Source organism: Lycorma delicatula, chromosome 3 (assembly GCF_047948215.1).
Source record: "Lycorma delicatula isolate Av1 chromosome 3, ASM4794821v1, whole genome shotgun sequence".
NCBI classification, from domain to species: domain Eukaryota; kingdom Metazoa; phylum Arthropoda; class Insecta; order Hemiptera; family Fulgoridae; genus Lycorma; species Lycorma delicatula.
Window position 1 is genome coordinate 46,072,018 of NC_134457.1, and position 21,617 is coordinate 46,093,634.

The 21,617-nt window shown below is 31.1% G+C and overlaps 2 protein-coding genes across 6 annotated transcripts in view; one reads left to right on the plus strand and one right to left on the minus strand.

Moving 5' to 3' along the window:
• Positions 1 to 671, minus strand: part of spz (Spaetzle domain-containing protein) — a 169,649-nt gene extending 168,978 nt beyond the window's left edge. For 3 of the 5 annotated variants that reach the window (XM_075359731.1, XM_075359730.1, XM_075359729.1), the window contains exon 1: positions 445 to 670. In XM_075359731.1, coding sequence (XP_075215846.1) covers positions 445 to 501 — 57 coding nt within the window. In that variant the 5' untranslated portion in view covers positions 502 to 670. Of the gene's footprint in view, positions 1 to 444 lie in introns of all 5 variants that reach the window. The other 2 variants (XM_075359728.1, XM_075359732.1) reach the window with 2 other exon arrangements.
• An 11,995-nt stretch (positions 672 to 12,666) lies between these two features.
• Pfdn1 (prefoldin subunit 1) lies at positions 12,667 to 16,361 on the plus strand. The gene is made up of 4 exons (XM_075359733.1): positions 12,667 to 12,824; positions 12,952 to 13,074; positions 14,346 to 14,474; positions 15,806 to 16,361. Exons 1-4 carry the CDS (start codon positions 12,789 to 12,791, stop codon positions 15,902 to 15,904), a joined length of 387 nt encoding a protein of 128 aa, XP_075215848.1. The 5' UTR covers positions 12,667 to 12,788; the 3' UTR covers positions 15,905 to 16,361.
• The last annotated feature ends 5,256 nt before the right edge of the window (positions 16,362 to 21,617 follow it).

Consider the following 21,617-nt stretch of genomic DNA (forward strand, 5'->3'; position numbering starts at 1 on the left):
TTTACTCAAACATTAATTTAACTGGCACGAAACAAATAGAATAGCATGTTAGCTGACTTACTTCTGTTAGAAAAAGAAACATATCTTATCAAAAATATAAACAAATTATAAAACATATTTTTAAAAAAATAACAAAATATATTATTACATAGTAATCAAATAATCTTCCAAGAAATATCAAACAAAACAAAATTTTGAAACCGAATATTCATCAGTTTGGAAATAACGATAAAAAATTAGGTACCGATTAGTTATAAAAAATTAATTTCATACAGGACGCATAAAATAAGCAAAAACTGCAGACAGAAATAATATTAAATCGTAAAAACAACTCGACGGTTCTTAAACACATAAAATAATTGTCATTAATAAAGAGTACATTAAAATTTAAATTAGGTCTCGTATTTATTAAATAAATCATAATTGAAAAAATTGATAACTCACCAAAAATACACTAGCGGTTAAGACACTGATAAAGTAATTTAAAATAATAGTGTCCATTACGGTGACCGCTGTTTACTTAAAAGTAAACAAACAAGGTTTGGCTGCAATAGATATAAATGTCAACAACGAAATCACTGAACGAACGCACAACACTAAACAAGAAAGCTGACTTTCTTCGCTGAACTGTAAGTTGTGCGATAAACTGCAAACGGATTTGAAACTTTATATACACTGCCATCTGTTCGTAATCGACCGTACTAATCTACTTTCCGATAGTGGGCATAATTAGCTTAGGGGGAAGATCGAGATTTCAAGTGAACTGCTATATTTGAACGACAACCAGTTTGATCGTGAGTCGCTACAAATTCGTTTGAGTTTAACAGATTGGTTCATTTGTTTTTTCATTAAAAATAATCGGGTTTTATAATAATTTAATACGTCTGGCAGACAATAAAATGATTGTTTCATTTAAGTAATTTTTAATAAAATATAATTGAAATATACTTAAGAAATAAAAATATTACGCTATCTTTTCTCTAAAAACGTACCTAACTCAAATGAGTTTCTATAAAAATAAGAGAAGATAAACATTCATTTATTTATTAATTATACTTCACGATCAAGAGATACATAAGTTGTCAGTATTACAGAAAGAAGTTACACATTAAACAACATAAATTTTAAACCTAACAATCGTTTTATCTTATTAAATTAATAACAAAATCTGGAGTAATAAAGCTAATACTGAAAAGATCACAAAAACTAGGCTTTGCGACCTAAAACTCGCCAACAGTATAGAAACTCTGGTTAATTAATCACAGTACATACTTTTTTCTAAATAGTGAAATGAATTTTAGAATCTTCTTTATCTATTAATAATTTTTTAAACAATTTTTCTCTGCCATTAAAGGTTTACAAAAGATTTTTTTTAGAGAATTTTTATTAATGCTCTAAGGAAAACTTTATGTATCATTATTTGGCACCCGTAAGAATAAACCAAATATATTATACTTAAAAAATTTCAAATTTTAACTTATCCTTTGTTTAAATGAGGGTTATCCCTAAAGTAGTTATATTGCACGTACGCGCTAAACGAAGACACGGAACTACTCGTGGAAACCGTCCGTGTGTAGCCTAGTGTCATAAAGCAGACTATAAAAGATGTTTGGGGTTTATTAAGTCCATAATGAGGTCAATACAGTCAAGACGAGGCAGAAATGAACTTGTGTCACATAACAAATTTCGAGCAACACACATGCGTAAAAATCGAAACTTTAAGAGGCAAAATACTTAGCCAATAATTTGGTGATTATTTGTAGATTGCAGAAAAATTTTCCATAGGGTGGTGTACAGCACATCAGACTGCTTCTGACCGGCAGTCTACTGTTGCCAACAACAAAAGCATTGCTGCTGTTACCAAGATGATTGACGTCGCATGACAGTGAGCGATATCAAAAATGAAAGTGGAACACCAAAAACTACAGTACACTGCATTTTAATGGAACACTTGCCCAAAAAAGGGTCGCAGTGAGATAGGTACCATATCTACTGAATGAGTTGCAAAATCAATGTGTCTCAAGACTGCATGTAAACAAGGGGAAGGGGTGTTGGTTATGAAAGGGAAGGTGAGAAGTTCTTGAATTGAATAATTGCCATTGATGAAACATAGATATATGTTATTTTGAACCTAAACTAGTCACAAGCAGAGTCTGGAAAAGTCAACAAATTCTGTGACCAAAGAAATATTGTTTCAGGCAACTTTTAAAAATAATGATTTTTATTTTGTTAGATAAAGACGGTGTTATATGCTATAGCCAGAGTGCCACATAATGTTAGTACAACTGCTACTTACAACAGAAACTTTATTCGGAAGGTTTTGCAATTGAAAATTTGAATTGCCTTAAGAAAAAAAGACAGTGGTAAGAAAATTTTGTATGACAATGCATGTTCATGTATTGTGAGTTCTGTCATTGATACTTTCATCGATTATGCTTGGGAAATGCCTTGTCATCCAACATACAGCACTGATTGATTTGGATTAATGCTCCTTCCAAAGCTGAAAGAGCAACTTCGAGGAATATGTTTTAGCAGTTTGTAGTTTGTTTTAGCAGCTGCCATGACCCAGGAAATTCAACACCTCAACAATGATCATCCCCTGACAACAATCCAAAAGCTGCCAGACCTTTGCCAAGCCTGAATTATACATGTAGGAGCATTATATTTAAGGGCTACAAACTTGACTTGCTGTACAAAATAGATTTTCTTGAATCCTGATAAACAGTGCATTACTTTTAAGACATCCATATTTATAAATGAACAATCTTTGCTAAAAATGTTTACTTATTCATAAAAGATAATATTCATCATTTCATCACTACTAAATCAGACAACGAAATTGTTTTTGTGTAACTCAACACATTACTTTGGCTTCCAAGAAAGAGCCTTATTGTATTTCCACTGCCATTTTCAATAAAACAGAAAATTTTAAAAAAAACTTTCCACCAGTTTATTTAAGATACAGGTACAATTAAAAAATATTTTTACAGAAATGTGTTATTATATATTATATTTATAATGTGTTATATATTACTGTGTTGATTAAATTTTTAGATAATACTAATTAAAGAACTAACTTTTCTGTACCCTGTGTCTTTTTCTGTTTATGTACATGTACATAAATATGAGCTCAAATAATTTTCTTTCACCTTCTGAATTGTGAATTATTTTGTAGTTATTTTTTATATTTAATATATTCATGTATTTACCTTGATATATCATTTCATTAATTTGTATTTTAAATAATTAATATGGTCTTTAATCTTATATATGTTTTATTTTATAAACGATTGCATATTTTATGTACTGCCCTGATCAAGATCACACTGATCTTTGTTTTTTTGATCCAGCAAGGCACAATTCCTTTTTTATCTTTTGAGTAGCCTATTTACAGAATTCTGAATAGGTATATTAATACCTATAAAATGTATTATTATGTACCAAATATAAATTAAAGGTACAGCTAACAATGTTTTGCAGTGAATCTGATTCTATAATATTCTCTTTCAGCAGTAAAAACATGTCTGATTGAAATGTACATTATATGATGCTATCAGAAATTGATCATAACACTACATTGTCAAGATCTACCACTGAATCCAAAATCATTATCAGAGATGGAAGAACTAACAAAGCGATTTCAAATCTCATTCTCAGTGAGAATGAAAAGACATTTCTAAATAATGTAAAAGCATATTTTATGAGAACCAAATTGGCAAACATTTTGGTTGGTTTGGGAAAACACCCAAACTGAACCAAATCCTATATGTCCTGACCCTGTAATGTTTTGTGTGATTTTTAACTTACAGCAAACTAATAATTTTTTAACAAACAATTTACCTCAAAATGATTGGCAGACATCTTGGCCAGTTTTAGATCAAAGGCATTAGATCTAAGTCTAAGAAGATGAAAATAACATTTTTATTAAAGGTGCACAACACAAGCTCTCCTGTTTGTTTTTTTTTTAACTGTTTTTGTTAATAAATAATAATTTCATTAGTTATATTAAATGTACTTTTGTTATTTAGGTTGTTTATTTTGATATCGATGAAAACATTGTGGTTGCCTATCAACCACCACGCTAGATCACTGCAACAAGACATTACTTCCATAGTAAAGAACACTACCAATGAAAGCTGTAGAGTAAATAAATAAACTGAAATGAAAATAATGACTGTTTCATGCATGAAAAAATCACACCAAGGTTTACAAGTTTATTGTCTTATTATCAATAAAAGTAATGGCACAGAAGCATTTTCTATACATTTTTCTGTTTTCAGTTTACTAAACTAATAACTTAACCCACTTCTAGCCTGAATTAATGGTTAGAGATTAGAGATTTATGAAGAGGTCTTGTAACTACCACTTTAATGTCCAGTATGACCTGCATCATTAGAACTTACATGTTCTGTTGAAGAACTACATGTTCTTCAACAGTTAACCGCATTTTAACAAATAAGAACACAAGATTACACAACCTTGTTCAATGCTTGATACAGACTGCCAATATTCAAATGTGCAGGCAATAAACAGTCCTCCTCACTTCAGCCCCAGCTGTACAAACATCTTTGACATTATTTTACCCATCTCACACCAATATATGGATTTTATCAAAAATGTACATTTAATATAAACTACTGAGTGATGAGGCCTCTTATAAGATGAAAAACTGTAGTTTCAAGGAAATCTCTAATAGTAATCTCTTCTATTGAGCATAGTCAATTTTTAATTTTTTTTTTTTTTCTAAATGTATAGTTTTTTGTTTTTTAATTAAATGTCGGGAAGCTGGTGTCACTTCAAAAGCTAACAAGTTTAAAAAATAAAAAAAATAATGAAAATGTAGGATTTCACATAATTTAGTAATTTCTTATTATTTTAAATCAAGTTAAATTATACTCTATGAAAATATTAAATGCATTATTGAAAACAACATTTTAAATAAAGAAAAAAGTTAAGGTAATAATTTTAACAATAAAAAAAGAAGACACAACTCAATACAGTAGATAATAATTTATTACTGTATCTGCAATATGTCATTAACAAAAAAAATAATAATAATGATGTCTATAAATAATAATAATCAGTGGAAGAGAGACTCTATTTTTTATTGTTACATAATTAGCAATAATTTTATTTTCATTTAAAATTAGACACAGCTTGTGTATTTATTACTAGTTTAAAAACAATATATTTATTACTATTATTATTATTATTATAAAAATTTTTTTTGACATTCTTCTTTTAAATTTCATAACTATTTTTTTATTTACAGTATTATTTTTTTTTTTTACTCTACATATAGCCAGCATTGCCTTCATTTTCTCTCCAGTACTCGATTTCTAAGGACATATTCACTCTTACTTCTGCAGGTATGCAATACACTGGAAATAGAAGTCCATTAATGATTGTAATAGAAGATTTGATATTTATTTGGTTAGAAGATTGTACTTAGTTACTGACCAGCCAATGCCCACTCTTGGCTGTTAAGCCATCTTGTGATGTGCTGACCAGTACAGACGGGCTTCTATGTAAACGTGGCCTTCATCATCTTTCTGTGAGTGGTCCAGAGCTCTGCATATACTTAGATGGTCTGCATCCATAGTTTCGTGGTTGCAAAATTGGCATGTTGTAGAGTTCAGAACTCATATGGGATGTAGTTGTGAGACCAGATAGTCTTGTCCAGTTTTTAATCTAAATGCAGCAATTGTGACTGCTCGAGGGAGGCTATAGCTTATATGACCATGTGTGACAAGGTTCTCCCACTTCTTGCCCGCCGGTGATTCTTCGCGGTTTTGCCAATCCATTTATTGCCTGCAGAGTTTATTTGTGCTTTGGCTGAGTCAAGAGAAGGAGAGCTGGAAAGAGAGATTCCCATCTTTGCAAATTTATCAGCCATTTCATTGCCATATATGTTAGCATGGCTGGGAACCCACTGGAATTTCAACTCCCAGCCTTGACGTCCCAGTTTGTTTAAAGTCTTCTCTACTCCAAAGTTCTTGTGCAGTCAGTTATAGTATTGCATGACAAGTTCCGTTATGGCTGCTTGCAAATTAACAAGAAAATTGCCTCCTGTGTGGAAAGGATTTCAAGTCGGGTGGCAGCTGCTTGAATTGCAACAATCTCTCTGTCATAATTGCTTTGCGAGCGCCAATTGCAAGATGCCTCTGGAAGTGGTAGCAGAAGTATGCGGGCTCCTGTTTCTCCTGTTCCTGGTATTGATGATCTGTCTGTATAAATATGTAACCATTCCTGTTCTGGATTATCTTCATGAATGGTTTGGAGTGTAGCCTGTTTCAATTCTGCTTTATAAGAGGCGTGTTTTCACAGTTGATGATATTTTAAGTTATATTTGGCTTGTGGCAGATGGTTGAAAGAATCTTGATAGATTTTAAGTGGTGTTACATCTACAGGTGTCAGGCCATACTTCTCATTTAGGTTCTTATATGCAATGAGTGGTGCAATTTGGGTTTTGAGCCTGCTTGTTAGTTGCTGGTAACTGTCCCACTGTTGCTTATACACTCTTCTTGAATGTTCCCAGAAGTACACTGCACTTCTTTCATGATGGACATGAAGAGGCTCCATTTGTGTTTGAGCCTCAATAGCTGCCACCGAGGTGGATTTAGCAGCATCAGTTATTAGTTTCAGAGCAGTGTTCTAGACAAGGTTCATCTTATATGCAGTTTTAAAACCAGCGGTGACTGTCACTTCGCTTCTGTATTCCAGGACTGGTCTAATATTTGTTTTATATATTGTCATTAACACTTCCTGGTTAGCTCCCCATTTTTTAGCAATGAGCCTTTTTAATAGATGAGTACTTTTCATTGCTATTCCCACGCATTGTTCAACATGTGGTTTCCAGGTGTCATCGGTCCAGGGTAAGTCCCAAGTATTTAGAAACAGTGCTCTCTTCCAGTGTTTGACCTTTGTAGGAGAGACTTATTACCGTTGCTTTTGTGGAAAGCATGAACAGATGGAATGTAGTTTTTGTGGTATTAACAGTCACAGCGTTGCATGTTGCCCAGATTTCAAGATTTAGCAATGCCTTATTGAGGCATTCTTCCAATGCATTTACAATACTGCTAGCCCAGATGAGGTGTTCATATGTGTACAGGAGGGCTTTGACTCGTTGTACTTCTCTGATTGGATCTAAGATGTCATTGATCATAATGTTGAATAGTGTACAACTCAGAACAGTACCCTGTCCCAGGCCTTCCATTTGAAGGTGGAACTTGGAAGTACTGTGGTTGTGGTGCAATGTGATTAATTTTTGGCAAAGAAAAGACTTGATCCATTTGAATAAGTGTACATAACTTGTGATTGAGCATGAGTCACCAGACAGTATCATATGCTGGCTGCTTTTAGGTCAACTAAAACCTCTAGTTTAGACATCTTTCTGAGATATCCATCTTTAACTTGTTGTGTAAAGTAAACAATATGATCCATAGTGTTTCGATGTCTGTGGAAACCTGATTGAGCATTGTCTATGATTTTCCATGTGTTTCGATAAACTAGTTTAGATGACTGATAACCATCTTCTCTTCCCTTTTACAACAAGAGCTTGTTAGGGATATAGGCCAGTAGCTTTCAGCTAGATTGGTGTCTACCATTTTTTAATACGGGAAAAATTTCTGCCCTTCACCATTGCTGCAGAATATGTCATGTCATGTCAAGTTTATAGTGACAAGTAGGGTTTCCCTAGCTTTTTCCCCAAGATGGACTAATAGTTCTGGGAATACTTTGTCAGATTCCACTGCTTTGTTTGGCTTGGTTACAGACAAAGCATTGTCCAATTCCTAGATAGTAAAATCAGCTTCAAAACGTTCCATGGTTTTCTTATCATGACATAAACTCTTTAGATGCTTCAGAAGTGATTTTGCTACAAATTTGTCTCCTTTTATATGGCTAATATTGACATACTGCCTTCCTAAAGCATTAGCAACATCTCTGGGATCACTGTGGGATTTCATACCACATTTTAATGGTTGTACTTTCTGAATATTAACATTATTTAGACATGACATGTATCGATGCACTTTTATTCTGTCTTTTTGATAGTCTAGTGTGGATAAGAAGCTCCTAAAAGCAGACCGCTTGGTGCTTATTATTTCTTTCTGTATTCTTGCTTGGTCACTTCTAAGGGTTATAAGGTCTTCACTAGTCTTTGTTCTTTCCTCTTTATGACAGCTTTTGTCTCCTGTTTTCTTGAGATCAGTAAGCTCTTAAGTCCAAAAAGGTTTGAATTTCTTTTTTAGACCCCGGAGTATACACTCACCAGCACACCAAAAGGATGGCTGAGTTTAAAGCCACAATGGTTATTTCAGGAGAGACTGCAATGGTTATCACAGAATCCTGAAGAACAGAGTCAGTAAGCTTTTATATTCACTCCAGTCTGCCTTTTCAAAGTTCTAACATGAACTCAGTTTTCATTGTATGGCACTTTTATCATGGCCAACGTGACTAGAAGCGCTCTGTAACCACAACCACCGGCATCGTTGAGCAAGAGGGCATTGATCTTTTCAGATAAGTATGGGTGGACAACAACTAAATCAGGTCATGATAGTTCAGCTGATTTGGAAGTCAAGAGTTCCAGCGTTCAAGTCCTAGTAAAGCCAGCTATTTTTACACGGATTTGAATACTAGATCGTGGATACCAGTGTTCTTTGGTGGTTGGGTTCCAATTAACCACACATCTCAGGTATGGTCGAACTGAGAATGTACAAGACTACACTTCATTCACACTCATACATATCATCCTCATTCATCCTCTGAATATTATCTAAACGGTAGTTACTGGAGGCTAAACAGGAAAAGAAAGAAAAGAAGGTCATGATAGTTGTCTTGAATATGAGAGGAAGGTAGGAGGTGTATCCACAACTCCCAGAAAGTTATTATCAATCATCTCCTAAAGGTACTTTCCAGACGGCATCAGTCTTGAGTAACCCCACCTTGGAGACAGCTGTTAAAGTCTCCAACAAGAACGGTATTTGGTTGAATGTTTCTCTCCAGGGATTCATAGTAAGGACAATTTCCTGGAGGGTTGTACAAGCTAAAAACTGTGAAGTGTTGCCGATTTTTCCATATGTCCACCATGACTAGCTCTAGTGTGTCATTTTCCTCCATCTCGTGCATCATACTGCATTTTGCAAACAGACTGCTCCATACTCCTACGATAATTCCTGATACTATTTGGCAGAATCTTTTAAGTGTAGTCACAGCATAACTGTTAGTCTGGTAATATTCCGGGGTTTCTGTAGCAACCCCTGCTTCAGCAATAAAATATACATCCACATCTGCCTGGGAAACGTTTCCTTTGAATTTTAAAAATTTGCTGTCATTCAGGCCTCCTCCTACATTCCAATAAATAATGCAGAGGCCATTGTCAGAGCTCTTATGCAGGAGGCACCACAAGCAGGCGATCAACTTCACCCCCAGCTAGAAGATTATAATCAAACACTCATTCCTGTTGATGAAAAGAATATCAAGATCAAAACTTTGAGTGTTTTTTCTTCACTTAAAGAAAATAAATATCAAGGGGATACTGCAACACTTAAAGCAAGTAAGGGCTGGTTAGAAAATTTTAAAGCTTGATCAAGCTTAAAAAATGTTAAACTTACAGGGGAAGCAGAGGAGTGCTGATTAACATTCTACTCGGAGGTAATACTGAAGATGACTTCAAATTAAAAAGATGCTAACTTATTGTACAATGAACCCATGGGGATTTTAAGGCTGTAACAAGCAATCCCTTTCAGTAATCTGAAAATCAAATAAAAAAGCTTGGTTAACAAAGCAATTGTTTGAAGAATGGTTCAATATGCATTTTGTCCCACAGTTGAGAAATATTCCAAGGAAAGTAATTTAGACTTTAAAGTTCTTTTGATTCTACATAATGCCCCTGGGCATCCTACTTCACTTAATGATTTAAATAGTAATGTAAAAATTATATTTCTACCACTACAACTGCTTTACTGCAACCAGTGAACCAAGGTATTATCTACATTCAAAGCATATTATATTTGAAGAACTCTCGTCCAAGCAGTTAAAATGATAAATGGAGATAGTTCAATCACTCTAGAAGAATTTTGGAAAAAATTTTATATTAAACGAGCAGTTAAAAAACATCACGAGTCTTGGGAAGAAGTAACAGACAGCTACATGAGAGCAGTCTGGCAGAATCTTTTGCCTGAAAGCACCAATGGCTGGTGGTTTCAGTATTCCAATCAGTGAAGTCATTGATGAAACTGCTATATTAGGAAGAGACCTTGGTTTTGAAGAAGTAAATTTGTAAAACATTAAAGAATTATAGAAACTGCATTCAACAGAACTTAGCAATGATGATCTTGAAACTGAGCATCAACAGGCACATGAGGAAGAAGATGAAAGAAAGCAGAAGACACAAAACACATCCAAAAAAATTACAGTCAAAAAGCTTGAGGAATTGTTCAAAACAATTTAAGAAGCAAAAGATTTCATTTTAGAGACTGATGTAAAAAAGTGAAAAGACTTAGTCAAAGACTCAGTAGTTTCTTTTCATCTTAACATACTTGTATTATGAAAGTTTTCATTCATCATTCTGATTAACTCCAAACAAAATGTAAACAGATGAAGTTTTTTCTATAATTAAAGGCAGTAAAACAATGATTTATTTTAATGATGAAAACATTATTTTTGTTTTTAAAATATTAACTTCGTTATTTTAAATATTTCTATATAATTATTTATAAACATCATTGCTGGTAAGACTCATTCACTTGCATCTTGTTTCGTTGCTGACTGTTACTGATTGTTACTTGCTACAAGCAAGTAACCTTTTCAAGGTGTTAAAAAGTGTTTATGACTAACTGGTTAGAAAAGTTTAAGTTTTGTAAGCTTTATAAAGTAAATAGTTACTTAGCACATTTTATTAATAATAATATTTAGAACAACTGAGTGAATAAATGATAACAGTACTTGATTGATCAAGAACCTTATTTTATAATATCAGGTGGAGAGTTATCTGAAAAAGTTGAAGTAGCTGCTGTTACCAGTAGTGACAACTTCAGGTAGTGGACCTGAGTATCAAAATGATGTTGCTAAGCTATCTATCAGTTTATTGCTTGAAAAGAATCAACAACACATTAGAGGGAGAAAATGGCTAGAAACCATTTTGAATGAAAAAAAGGAAAATAACAACCAAGTAAGTTGTTCAGAAAACTTTCATAGAGGTAAAAGTAAAGTTATATCCTGCAACTGTAAATAAAAATTGAATTCAAATTCAATTGTTGTTTGAATTTCAGTCAAACAAGGGAAAAATAATTTACTAAGTTTTACAAGCTTTTTGATTTTGCTGAACAGAATATATTTTTATGAGGATTATGTCAAACTAAAAATATAATCAGGCGATGTCCAGCATTGGGAACAGAGCCTGCTAGAACTAAATAAATTTTATTTTTTTTTATTTGTCATTGATAATGAAAAATTGTATAACAAATACTTCAGAGATACATCCCTAGTTAGTGACAGATTTTGCAATGTTTGTTCAAAATGTAACATTTCCACTGTTGTTGATTGTCAAGGGAAATGTGTTCCTGTCAACAAAATAGATAATTCTGGTGTAGTTCCAATTCTTTCCAGCTTGCCACTATACAAGGGTTCACAATCCTAACTGTAAATATTTAAATCCAGCGTTAACAATCAAAAAGATGTATAATTTATACAAAGGAAATGTAAAGGTGAAAATGCAATTCCTGTGAAGGTAAAAGCATATTATCATGTGTTTTCTATGAAATTCAATCTCCACTTCAATCCTCCTGCCAAAGATATTTGCCAGGTTTGTGATAATTATCAAAGAATGCTAGAGTTATCTTAAAAATGAAGACGAAAAGAAAATAATAGAGAACAAAAAAGTCTCCATCTTACTGACGTAGAAATTGATAAAGAAAGGTATGATAAAAATTTTGTTTTTAAATTTGACCTTCAAAAAGCACTGCCATATTATAAACTATCTACATCATTGGCAAATGTTATAAGTGTAATCTTTAAATTTATAACCTTGATTGCTGTTGCTTAAAAACTGAGCAAAGATTTATGTGTGTGGTTTATGATTGAAGGCTCTTGTGTATGATCTAGCTATCTTTTGACAGCATTCTTAAATAACTAATACTTTTAAATGCTATAAATTACATGAATATTGTTGCCTAAAATATAAATAATAAGTTTTAAGTCTATTTAAGTTATTTATAAAGTAAGTATTCCATTTACATTTCTTTTTTACAGATGTTTATATAATTTATCATGACAATCGTACAACTTTAATATTGTCCCAGTAATTACTTTTATGCAAACCCTTATAAGGACTTATTTCTTGCATCAAAAGATCGGGAAATTCATGAGAAAATAAATTATAATTGTTAAGCTTAGGCTTTAGAAATCATTCAGTATAAAAAAATATATCGTGTTACAGCTTGTAAATTATTTAAAAGTAAATTAAGCTACTCATACGCCAATTCTGATTCTCAATTTACGATGCGAAAAACTTTGAGTCAAAAATAATATTGATATTAACATCCATGAAATCAAATAATAATTATTATTATTTATATATAATGGTGGAAAATACCTTTCTATCAGATGGTACATGCATCTTGCACATTTTTTTTTCGATACGCATGAGAATATTTCCTATGGGATTGAAAATGGATCACGTAGTCTTACACTCATTAGGGGCTGTCTTTAAAATTGGCGACATCGGTATAGTAGCCGAACTAACCTCAACAGTTTAGTTCTTAGTATAATTCTTATTGTCATTAAAAATGTCTACTAAGCCAGTAGATATGGAATTAAAGAAGGTTAGTCTGATATGTTTCTCTATGTTTAATTAGTTTTACTAACCTCTTCGTTCATTTCTATTGTTTTCTGTATACTTTAATTTGGTTACATTTGAGTATTCTCTTATATTTATCTGTATTGTTGTAGGCATTTGCCGAATTACAGCTGAAATTGATCGAAACCACACAAAAACTAAAGCTTGCCGACATTCAAATTGAAGGACTTAAAAGATCTCGTCAGCATGCTGAACTCACTACTAGGGAAATAAAGGTACGACATTTAGTTGTATATTGTATTCGGTATTATTTCTTTAATAACCTATGACATCCTATTCATATTTTATAATGTGTGTTATAATGACTGTAACGTTCAGAGCTCTATTTACGGTTAACATCGTACCAAGATTAATAAATACTATATCACGTTAAGATCTGTTGCATCCATTACTGCTTAGGTTCTCAACACTTGGAATAATGAGTAGACTGCTGGGAGTCGAAGAATGCGAAGTAAGTTTAAGTAATAATGATAAAAGCCATATTAAACAAAAAACCCAGTTCCTGTACAACATTTTAAATGAAATTGTACAGTCTTGAGTACTATGCTGTGCTTTTAGTTGACAATTCGAGAAGCTAGCAACTATAGCATTCTATGCCACTTTAAAAGATAAAGAGTTAAGTTTATCTAGTGCCCTGAAGCTTTCTACTTAAAGAATTCTCAGCCAGTGTTTGGTAATTTAATAATTTGATTATATTAGGTTGAAAAATATTGATCATAAAAAGGTTAAAAAGCAGTTGTAATCTGTGCTACAAAAGTAAAATATAAATTGATCTATATCAATCCTAACTCCAAATCTGTCTTGGCTCAGGTCCAAGTAATAAACCAGTGTCTAGGTTAATTGCATATATAAATTATAGTTGACAATGCATAAAATGTTTTGACGTAAATATTAAATTTTTATTAACTACCAATATTAAAAAGGTATAGCCATATTCTTTGTGAAAATAAATTGCTTATTTTTTTATTATATGGCAAAGTGCTTAATGGAATCTATTTTAAGAAGTACAATGCAATTCCTTTTCTCATTGGTCTTGTGAATAATTTGATGATGTTAGTATTCATGGGGTTTTAATTTTCAATTTAATGTTGTAAAAGGTACAAACAAATTTTTTTTGACATGAAACAAACAAAAGGAAAAGGTTTCTCAGATTTACTTGTTGTGACAGGATATCTAGACTTTCACGTGTTTAATCTAGATAATCCCATAAAAAAAAAGATTATGATAAACTTTAATTCCGTGATATAGTAAATAGTAACCTATGTCCTTAATATTGTGTTAATTTGAAAAGAAAAAGATATTTTCTACATCTGTTAGTTTTTAATTAGAACCAAATCAAATTTATTTTTAAGTTATTTTTTCCCCTAATGTTTTTAGTCACTGTTTCTGTTATCTTCAGTAACATTCTTTTGTTACAAATATTTTTTTCTATTTTGTTTCTAATGAATTATGTTCTCAGTTGTGTCCTATTTGTTTTTTGTTATAGGCATTGTCTCCTGATACAAAGACATATGAAAGTGTTGGTCGAATGTTTGTACTTACTGAAATTCCTCAGGTATGCAAAAATCTTTCCAGTCGTATTACAACTTGCGATGAAAAAATTAAAACATTAGAGGTAAGCAGAATTATTAATAAAGCATTTTAGACACATTATATGAGGTGTAATTGGAAAGTTTTAAGATAGGGCATGTAATTTCAAAATATTTACAGGCTATTGTAACTGATTTCCTTCAAAGTAGTCTCCTTCTGACTGAACACACAGACTTCAAAGGTGTTTCTTTCATGTTTGGAAGCATTCCTGGAAATTTTCTTTCTTAAGTCTGTTAAGAATCCTCCATATTTACCAGGATGCCTTCAGTTGAGTCAAATCAGTTCCCTTTCAGTAGAAATCTCAATTTAGGAAACAGATACAAGTCGGCAGGAGCTAAATCAGGGGTAAAGGGGATTTGTGGAAGCACAGGAGTTTGGGATTTGGCCAATAATTCTGCAATTGAGAATGCATGATGAGCCAGTGAGTTGTGGTGGAGAACCCAATTCATGTCTCGCCAGAGTGCAGGCCTTTTCTTCCGCACATTTTCACACAAACGCTGAAGAAAACTTTTATAATATTCCTGGTTGACTGTCTGCTCCATAAGAGCAAATTGTGATTATGATAATCGTAGAATTGTGGAAAACCATCAACACTGTCTTCATATTTGACAGAATCTGTTTTGCTTTTTTCAGTCGTGGCAAAGTTGGACCCTTCGACTGCATGATTGTGCCTTTGATTCTGGGTCATACCCATAAACCCATTTGTCACCTATAATTACTCTATTTAACAAATCTGGGTAAGTTTTAGCCTGATTAATCAGTTCTTTGGACACATTAATTTGGTGTTGTTTCTGCTAGTCTCATAATAATCTCATAATGAATTTCGCAAACAGTCAACACATGTTAAAATTGATTGAAATGCGTAGAAACTTAAATTCAGCTTATCAACCATCTCCCTAATTGTAAGTCTATGGTCAGAGCACATTAAATATGAACTTTCACAATATTTTTTTTGGTGTTTGAGGAGAAAGGCTGGCCGGACTTGAGTCAGTTTCGAATGATTTATGGCCATCTGTTGAACCAGATAAAAACATTTGACTGGCTCAGATATTTTATTTCCAGAAACCGTTTTTAAGAATTCATTCATAAGACATCAAAGCTGATTTCTCAGTTTTCAAACAAAATTTGATAAACTCATTTTGTTTTTTTCATCCATTTTACAATGTCAGTAATTTGCTGAGAACTGAAAACATGTCTTCACTCATCAGGACGCCGCTTTACTGAACAAAGATATCACATATTAAAAAGTTAGGGAAATTAAATAATAACATTTTTAATTGTATTCATTATTTGTGTAGTATATTAATCACTCTGAGTGGAATCTGTCACCTTTAGTGGTTTTTTCTTTTTTTACAGGGTAATAAAGGATACCTTGAACGCAGTTTGAAAGACAGTGAAAATAATCTGAGAGAAATGGTTCAACAGCGTAAAGAATCATCACAGGAGACCACATAACTTTTTATTTGAAAAATTTAATTTTAACAATTTAATTATCGCCAGTGAAAACAGACATTACTACTTACACTATATTTATTGTTGTATATTTATGTATTTTTTTAAAATAAATTATTAACAAAACTTATAACATAAATTTATCTTTACTGAAATTGCAATTTTCTAAAACTGAAAAATTTTTAAATAACTTTTTAAGATTTTTGTGTTCAACATAATGTTTTATATCAGTCTATTTCTGTTATTGTTTATTTGCCTTTTTAACTAAGATGCATTTTTAAATTAACATATTTAAAGCTTATGAAAATAAAAATATATAAGTTATTTTTAGTTTTTTTTTTTTTTTATATAACTTAGTTCTTTCATTTTTATTAAAACAGATGCACTTCCTAAATTTACTTAAATTCATATTATGCTTGTGAAATAAGTATAATAAATAAACGAGTATTTATTAATCCTATTTGAAAATTTGGATTTCTGTATAACCTATTTACTTTCATTGTTATACTAAGTGCCATGTATAACTTGACGAGTGACTTTACTATGTTAATATTTAATAGAAAAAATTTAATTATACCATTAGAATTATTAATATTTTCTGCATAAAATGTGTAAAATAACTCTTGTGTGTTGTTTTCCAATTTGTTTTATATTATTGTAGAAAAAACAGAAAATGATAGCTTTCTTTAGGAAATTTTCAGAAAAATAAAATTTAGACAGCTATTAAAAAAAAAGCCAAAAAAATGTAATGTTTTAATATGTTCTTCACTAACCCTAATTTCTTATTCTGCTGAAAACCAGTTCAGTTTAACGATTTTTAAATGGCCCTTTTTAATTCATAAAATAGTTTGAAACTAAGAAGATACTTCCAAAGATGGCACCTCCAGCCAAATGCTAGTAAAACTGAGGTGTCGTGCTTCCATTTATGTAAAAAGTTCACTAATAGGGAGCTTAAACTCTATTCGAGAATATGTAGCTCTTTCACAATAAGACATCAAAATACCTAGGCGTGAAACTTGATAGAACGCTTTCATTTACGAAACATCTAATGAAAACTGGAGAGAAATTGAAAACGACAAACATCATTATACATAAGCTCTGTGGAACAACATGGGGAGCATCGGTTTTCACTTTGCGTGCATCGGCTCTGAATCTCATCTTCTCGGCTGCAGAATATTGTGCACCAGTTTGGCTTAACAGCCCTTATGTTCATAGAATTGATGCTCAACTTAATAACACTATGAGAATGATTGCTGGGGTTATCAGCTCTACTCCTGTGGAATGGATCCCAGTATTGAGCCACATACCACCTTCAAATCTGCACTGTATGAACGCTCTTATAAGAGAGTGCAAGAAGATTATGGACAATCAAAACCTACTAATACATGAGGATATTGAGGATGCCAATCATGGTCACCTTCGATCTAGAAAGCCATCTATCAAATCGGCAATTGCTGCCACAGAGGAAGGATTCAACCTAACTGACACACCTAGTGTCAATAATGGACCACAAAGCAGAATAACAAATTCCATGTATTACTCAAAAGCCACCGGGTTTTGACTTGCTGCATAAGACATGGTCAATGTTAAACAGAAAATGAACTCAGCATGGTAGGTATATTTCCTGTATAAATGGGGTAAAATACTGATGCCCCTTTGCGAGTGTGGTGAAAATCAAACTGTTAAACATATCACAGAAGTTTGCCCTAGGACAGCTTATGAAGTGACTCCTGAAGATTTACTGATGGTGACTACAGAATCAATAGCTTATATTAATTTGTTAGATATTTGTTTGTAATTTGTGTTGTCGTGGTGTCATATGCTAAATAAATAAATTGTTTCCAATTTCTCTTCATAATTGTACTTTGATTTCAAATTGTTATAGTCGAATTCGTGTTGCACTAATGTTTCTAATAATCCCAATTTTTTTGCGAAATACCTGTCAGATCTCTAAATGCACTTTGAAAAAATTGTCATCAGCTGTTTTAAAAATAATTTAATTAAACTCGTTCTGGTTAGTTATAAATAAGGAAGGGATGGATGAAGAACGCGTTAGAATATCAAAATTTCATTGCCATTGGTTTATTTTTTTTTGTAGTCTACTTTTCCAAAACCTCATATTTTACTTTTTTCATTCCAATAAAAAGAAAACAGAAAATGATGTAAATAGTGTTTTATATATTTTACACAAAAAAATTGATGTATATAATAGTATAATAATTATAATTTTTTTTATGACATGGTAGCACAGTGAAGTCGATCATCGAGTTATAGGACACATAGTGTAGCAGATGTGTTGCTGAACCTCTGCCTCCTGCATTGACAACATTAAAATAGTAAGTTTTATATGAGTACTTCAGCTTTTAACTAATTCAGTTTCCATATAATACAAACTGAAATTTAAGTAAATACGTTAAATTGAGTGTAATTCAATTAATATCAAACATGTGTGCTCGATAATCTTTACCTGATAAAAAGTGCTTTTAAATTACAGGAATAAATAAATCATTACTTTTAAAAAAATTACTTTTTTTCTGTTAATTACAAATGGTAATTGTTTTTGTTACATATGTACAATGTATTGTTCAGGTAATTTAATTAAGGTTAACAACCGGATTTATTAAATATTTCAAAAGTATTACTTCATAAACTTCCCACACCTTTCCAGTATTTTATAATTTTTGTAATTATTTTTAAAATACTGAAAAGTCAAAAAATGATTCTTTTTTTGTTTAATTTTGTTGATGTATAATTTTTTTCTTTATCAAATTGATAATATAATATAATTAATTATATTAGTTAAAGTGTTTGAAAAATTTGTAATTGTTTTTATAAAGTATTATTAAATAATTTTAGTAGTGAAATAAAATAGTAATTTAATTTTTTTTTTCTTATAATTTTTTAATTGAATAAATTAATTTGTTTCTTAATGACTAGTTTTGAAGGGAAGGTTGTTGAAAAAGATTACAATAATTCTTTGCTATTTCACTTAAGGTCTTTTCACAGGGAAGTCTGTTTTTTTTAGATAAATTAAGATTAGAAAACTGTCTGCTGTTTTAAGATGTTTTTTTAAAAATGTCCAGTATAGGCAATATAAAAAAAAAGCTTTTAAGTTGCCTAATCAAGTGTGATCAATTTAGTACAAGCTGGGTATCACCTTATTCAAGCTTTTATAATTACTGACTATAATATTCCAAGCACTGTTGTTACAGAAACAATTTTTAATTCTGTGTTAATATTTCTGTCAATAGATATTTGCACTATTTGAAGGATTAAAAGTATCAGTAATGTAGATTGTATAATGTGTTGAACTAGTGTTTTGCCTTTCTCCAAACTATTGGTTTCAGTGTGTTTTTATAAAGTTACATCTTTATCATTTCTGAAAGTTCATTACGTACATCATCTCTTTATACAGAAATTATAAAAAAAAAAAACAAAATTAAAACTAATAAAGCCTCACTGTGAAAAGTTAGTTTTCAAATAAAGAAATAAATACACTCTAAAATGGGGCCAGTTTAGTGCACTTTTGACATATTTTTATGCCTGCTGAAAAGTATGTTTATTCCTGAGCCAATTTTGATTTTTTTAAGAAAGCTTCAATCCTAATTAACACATTCACTGTGGTGGATAACATAGGGAAAACTTAACCATCTTTATGTATGGGGAACTATGATACCGTACAGTAATTACCCACTTTGCATTACAGCGCATATTGGCCCGTCCTGAGGTTTTGTACTGTGTGTGCAGTGTTTATACAGATTTAATCTACGTGCTGAACTGTTTGATCATGAATTTTCAACTGGTACACATTTGTACTGCATAACATTGTTTTTTTATAAAGGAAATTTTATTTCCTTTTCATGTAATTTTATCACAAGTTGTTAAATAAATTATTCAATAGAACATTTGTAATATTACTTAATCTTATAAATGCTGGTTTTTATTAATAAATTAATTATATTACATCAACTAATCCATTACTCACTGTTTTGATTTGTCATCTAATTAATCCTAAATGAAACATATGTTGAAATATTATTCTTTAAAAAAAATATCTATTCAAATGTATATTTTAATAATCACTAAATGAAACAAATTTATTTCCAGTTAATTGTGTCCTATATCACTCCACATAAAATATATATGCTGGCTTGTAAACATCATCCAAATTATTAAATAATTAATAAAATTTATTTTTGACTTGATTATGAGTAGACATTAAATAAGAATATGTATAAAAGAACTGTTTTAACTAGAGTTAGTCTATCATAGCTATGAGAGTAGTATATCATAACTAGAGATATCATAGTCTATAAAATTGTTTTAAAAAATAATGTTAGTTATAAAGAAAAATAAAATATTCATTACATATGGCACATTATGTGCCGTAACGCACAGTCATCAAGTACAATATGGCAGCAATTAGGCCCATACTGCACAAGAGCTAAATTAAGTAACTTACTGATCTGCACTGTACTGGAATTATGCAAACAAAGACAAGCACACAGCAATTTCCCATTGTGTCACATATATGCACTGTATCACAGCAAACATGTTAATCTACAGGGCAAGGCTCTAAATGGATGCATATAGTTTTATTTATTTTTTATTAATATTTTATTTTTTTTATTACATTTACTTATTTTTATATTTGTTGTACTAATGTTGCCTCATCAAGTGTGATCAATTTAGTACAAGCTGGTTTTCCTCTAAAATAGATTAGGAAGAGACTTTGTACTATTCTCACCCCATCAGAAACATTTCTTGATTCTCTATAGGTTGCCAAGATTAATTTTTGGTGTTAATGTTTTCAAAACATTTGAGAATTTTCAAAAATTGAGACAGTTAATTTACTATTTTCTCTATATAAAAATCACAAAAAATAATAGAAACATCATAGCAAACAGAAAATAATCATTATTTATTACACGTTAGTTAAAATGATGAAAAAATATATAAAAAAATCTTTAAAGTAAAAAGTAAGAAATGTTATAAACAGTTAGAAAGTAAAAACACTGTTTTTATATTTGATGTCTAAAGCAGACTACCACACAAATAGAGAGCTTTTATTCAAACAATATGTTATTTTAATCATAAATAAATCTCAGAATTAAAACAGAATTCTTAAAAATATTATGTGGAGTGTAGATATTTATGGTAGTAAAACACAGACTATCAGAAAAAGACAAAAAAGGCTATAGTCCAATACTGATGTTACAGAAAGATAATGAAGATTATCTTCCTGTAAGGGTTTATAAAATTTACAGTGAAAGATAGGTCTTAAAAGGATCTTACAGGAGAGAAATCTGTGGTAGAATCTGAAAATCTGAGTTTGAGTACAAAGACATCCAGGTATAGTTAATAATTATAATTAAGGAATTATAATTATCAATCAAATAAACTAGAACATTTACTGTTTTTTTTAATAGTTGTAATAATTCTACTGCTATGATGCTTATTCATAAGTTATTCTTTAATTGAGTAATATATAGAAAGTAAAAACTGTAGGGAGATACAGAGATTGGTATGGACAAAAAATAACTGAAAATGTAGATTGTACTATTTTTTCTGTATTGAGTACTGTTTACCTCTTAGCTTCACTCATTTATTATATGTTGTTGTGTTATGGAATAACTCCATTGTCAAAATTTATTGTACTAGAACTTTTAAATTTCTGTTAGTCTTTATGTAATGTTCAGTGTTGACTAAACATTAT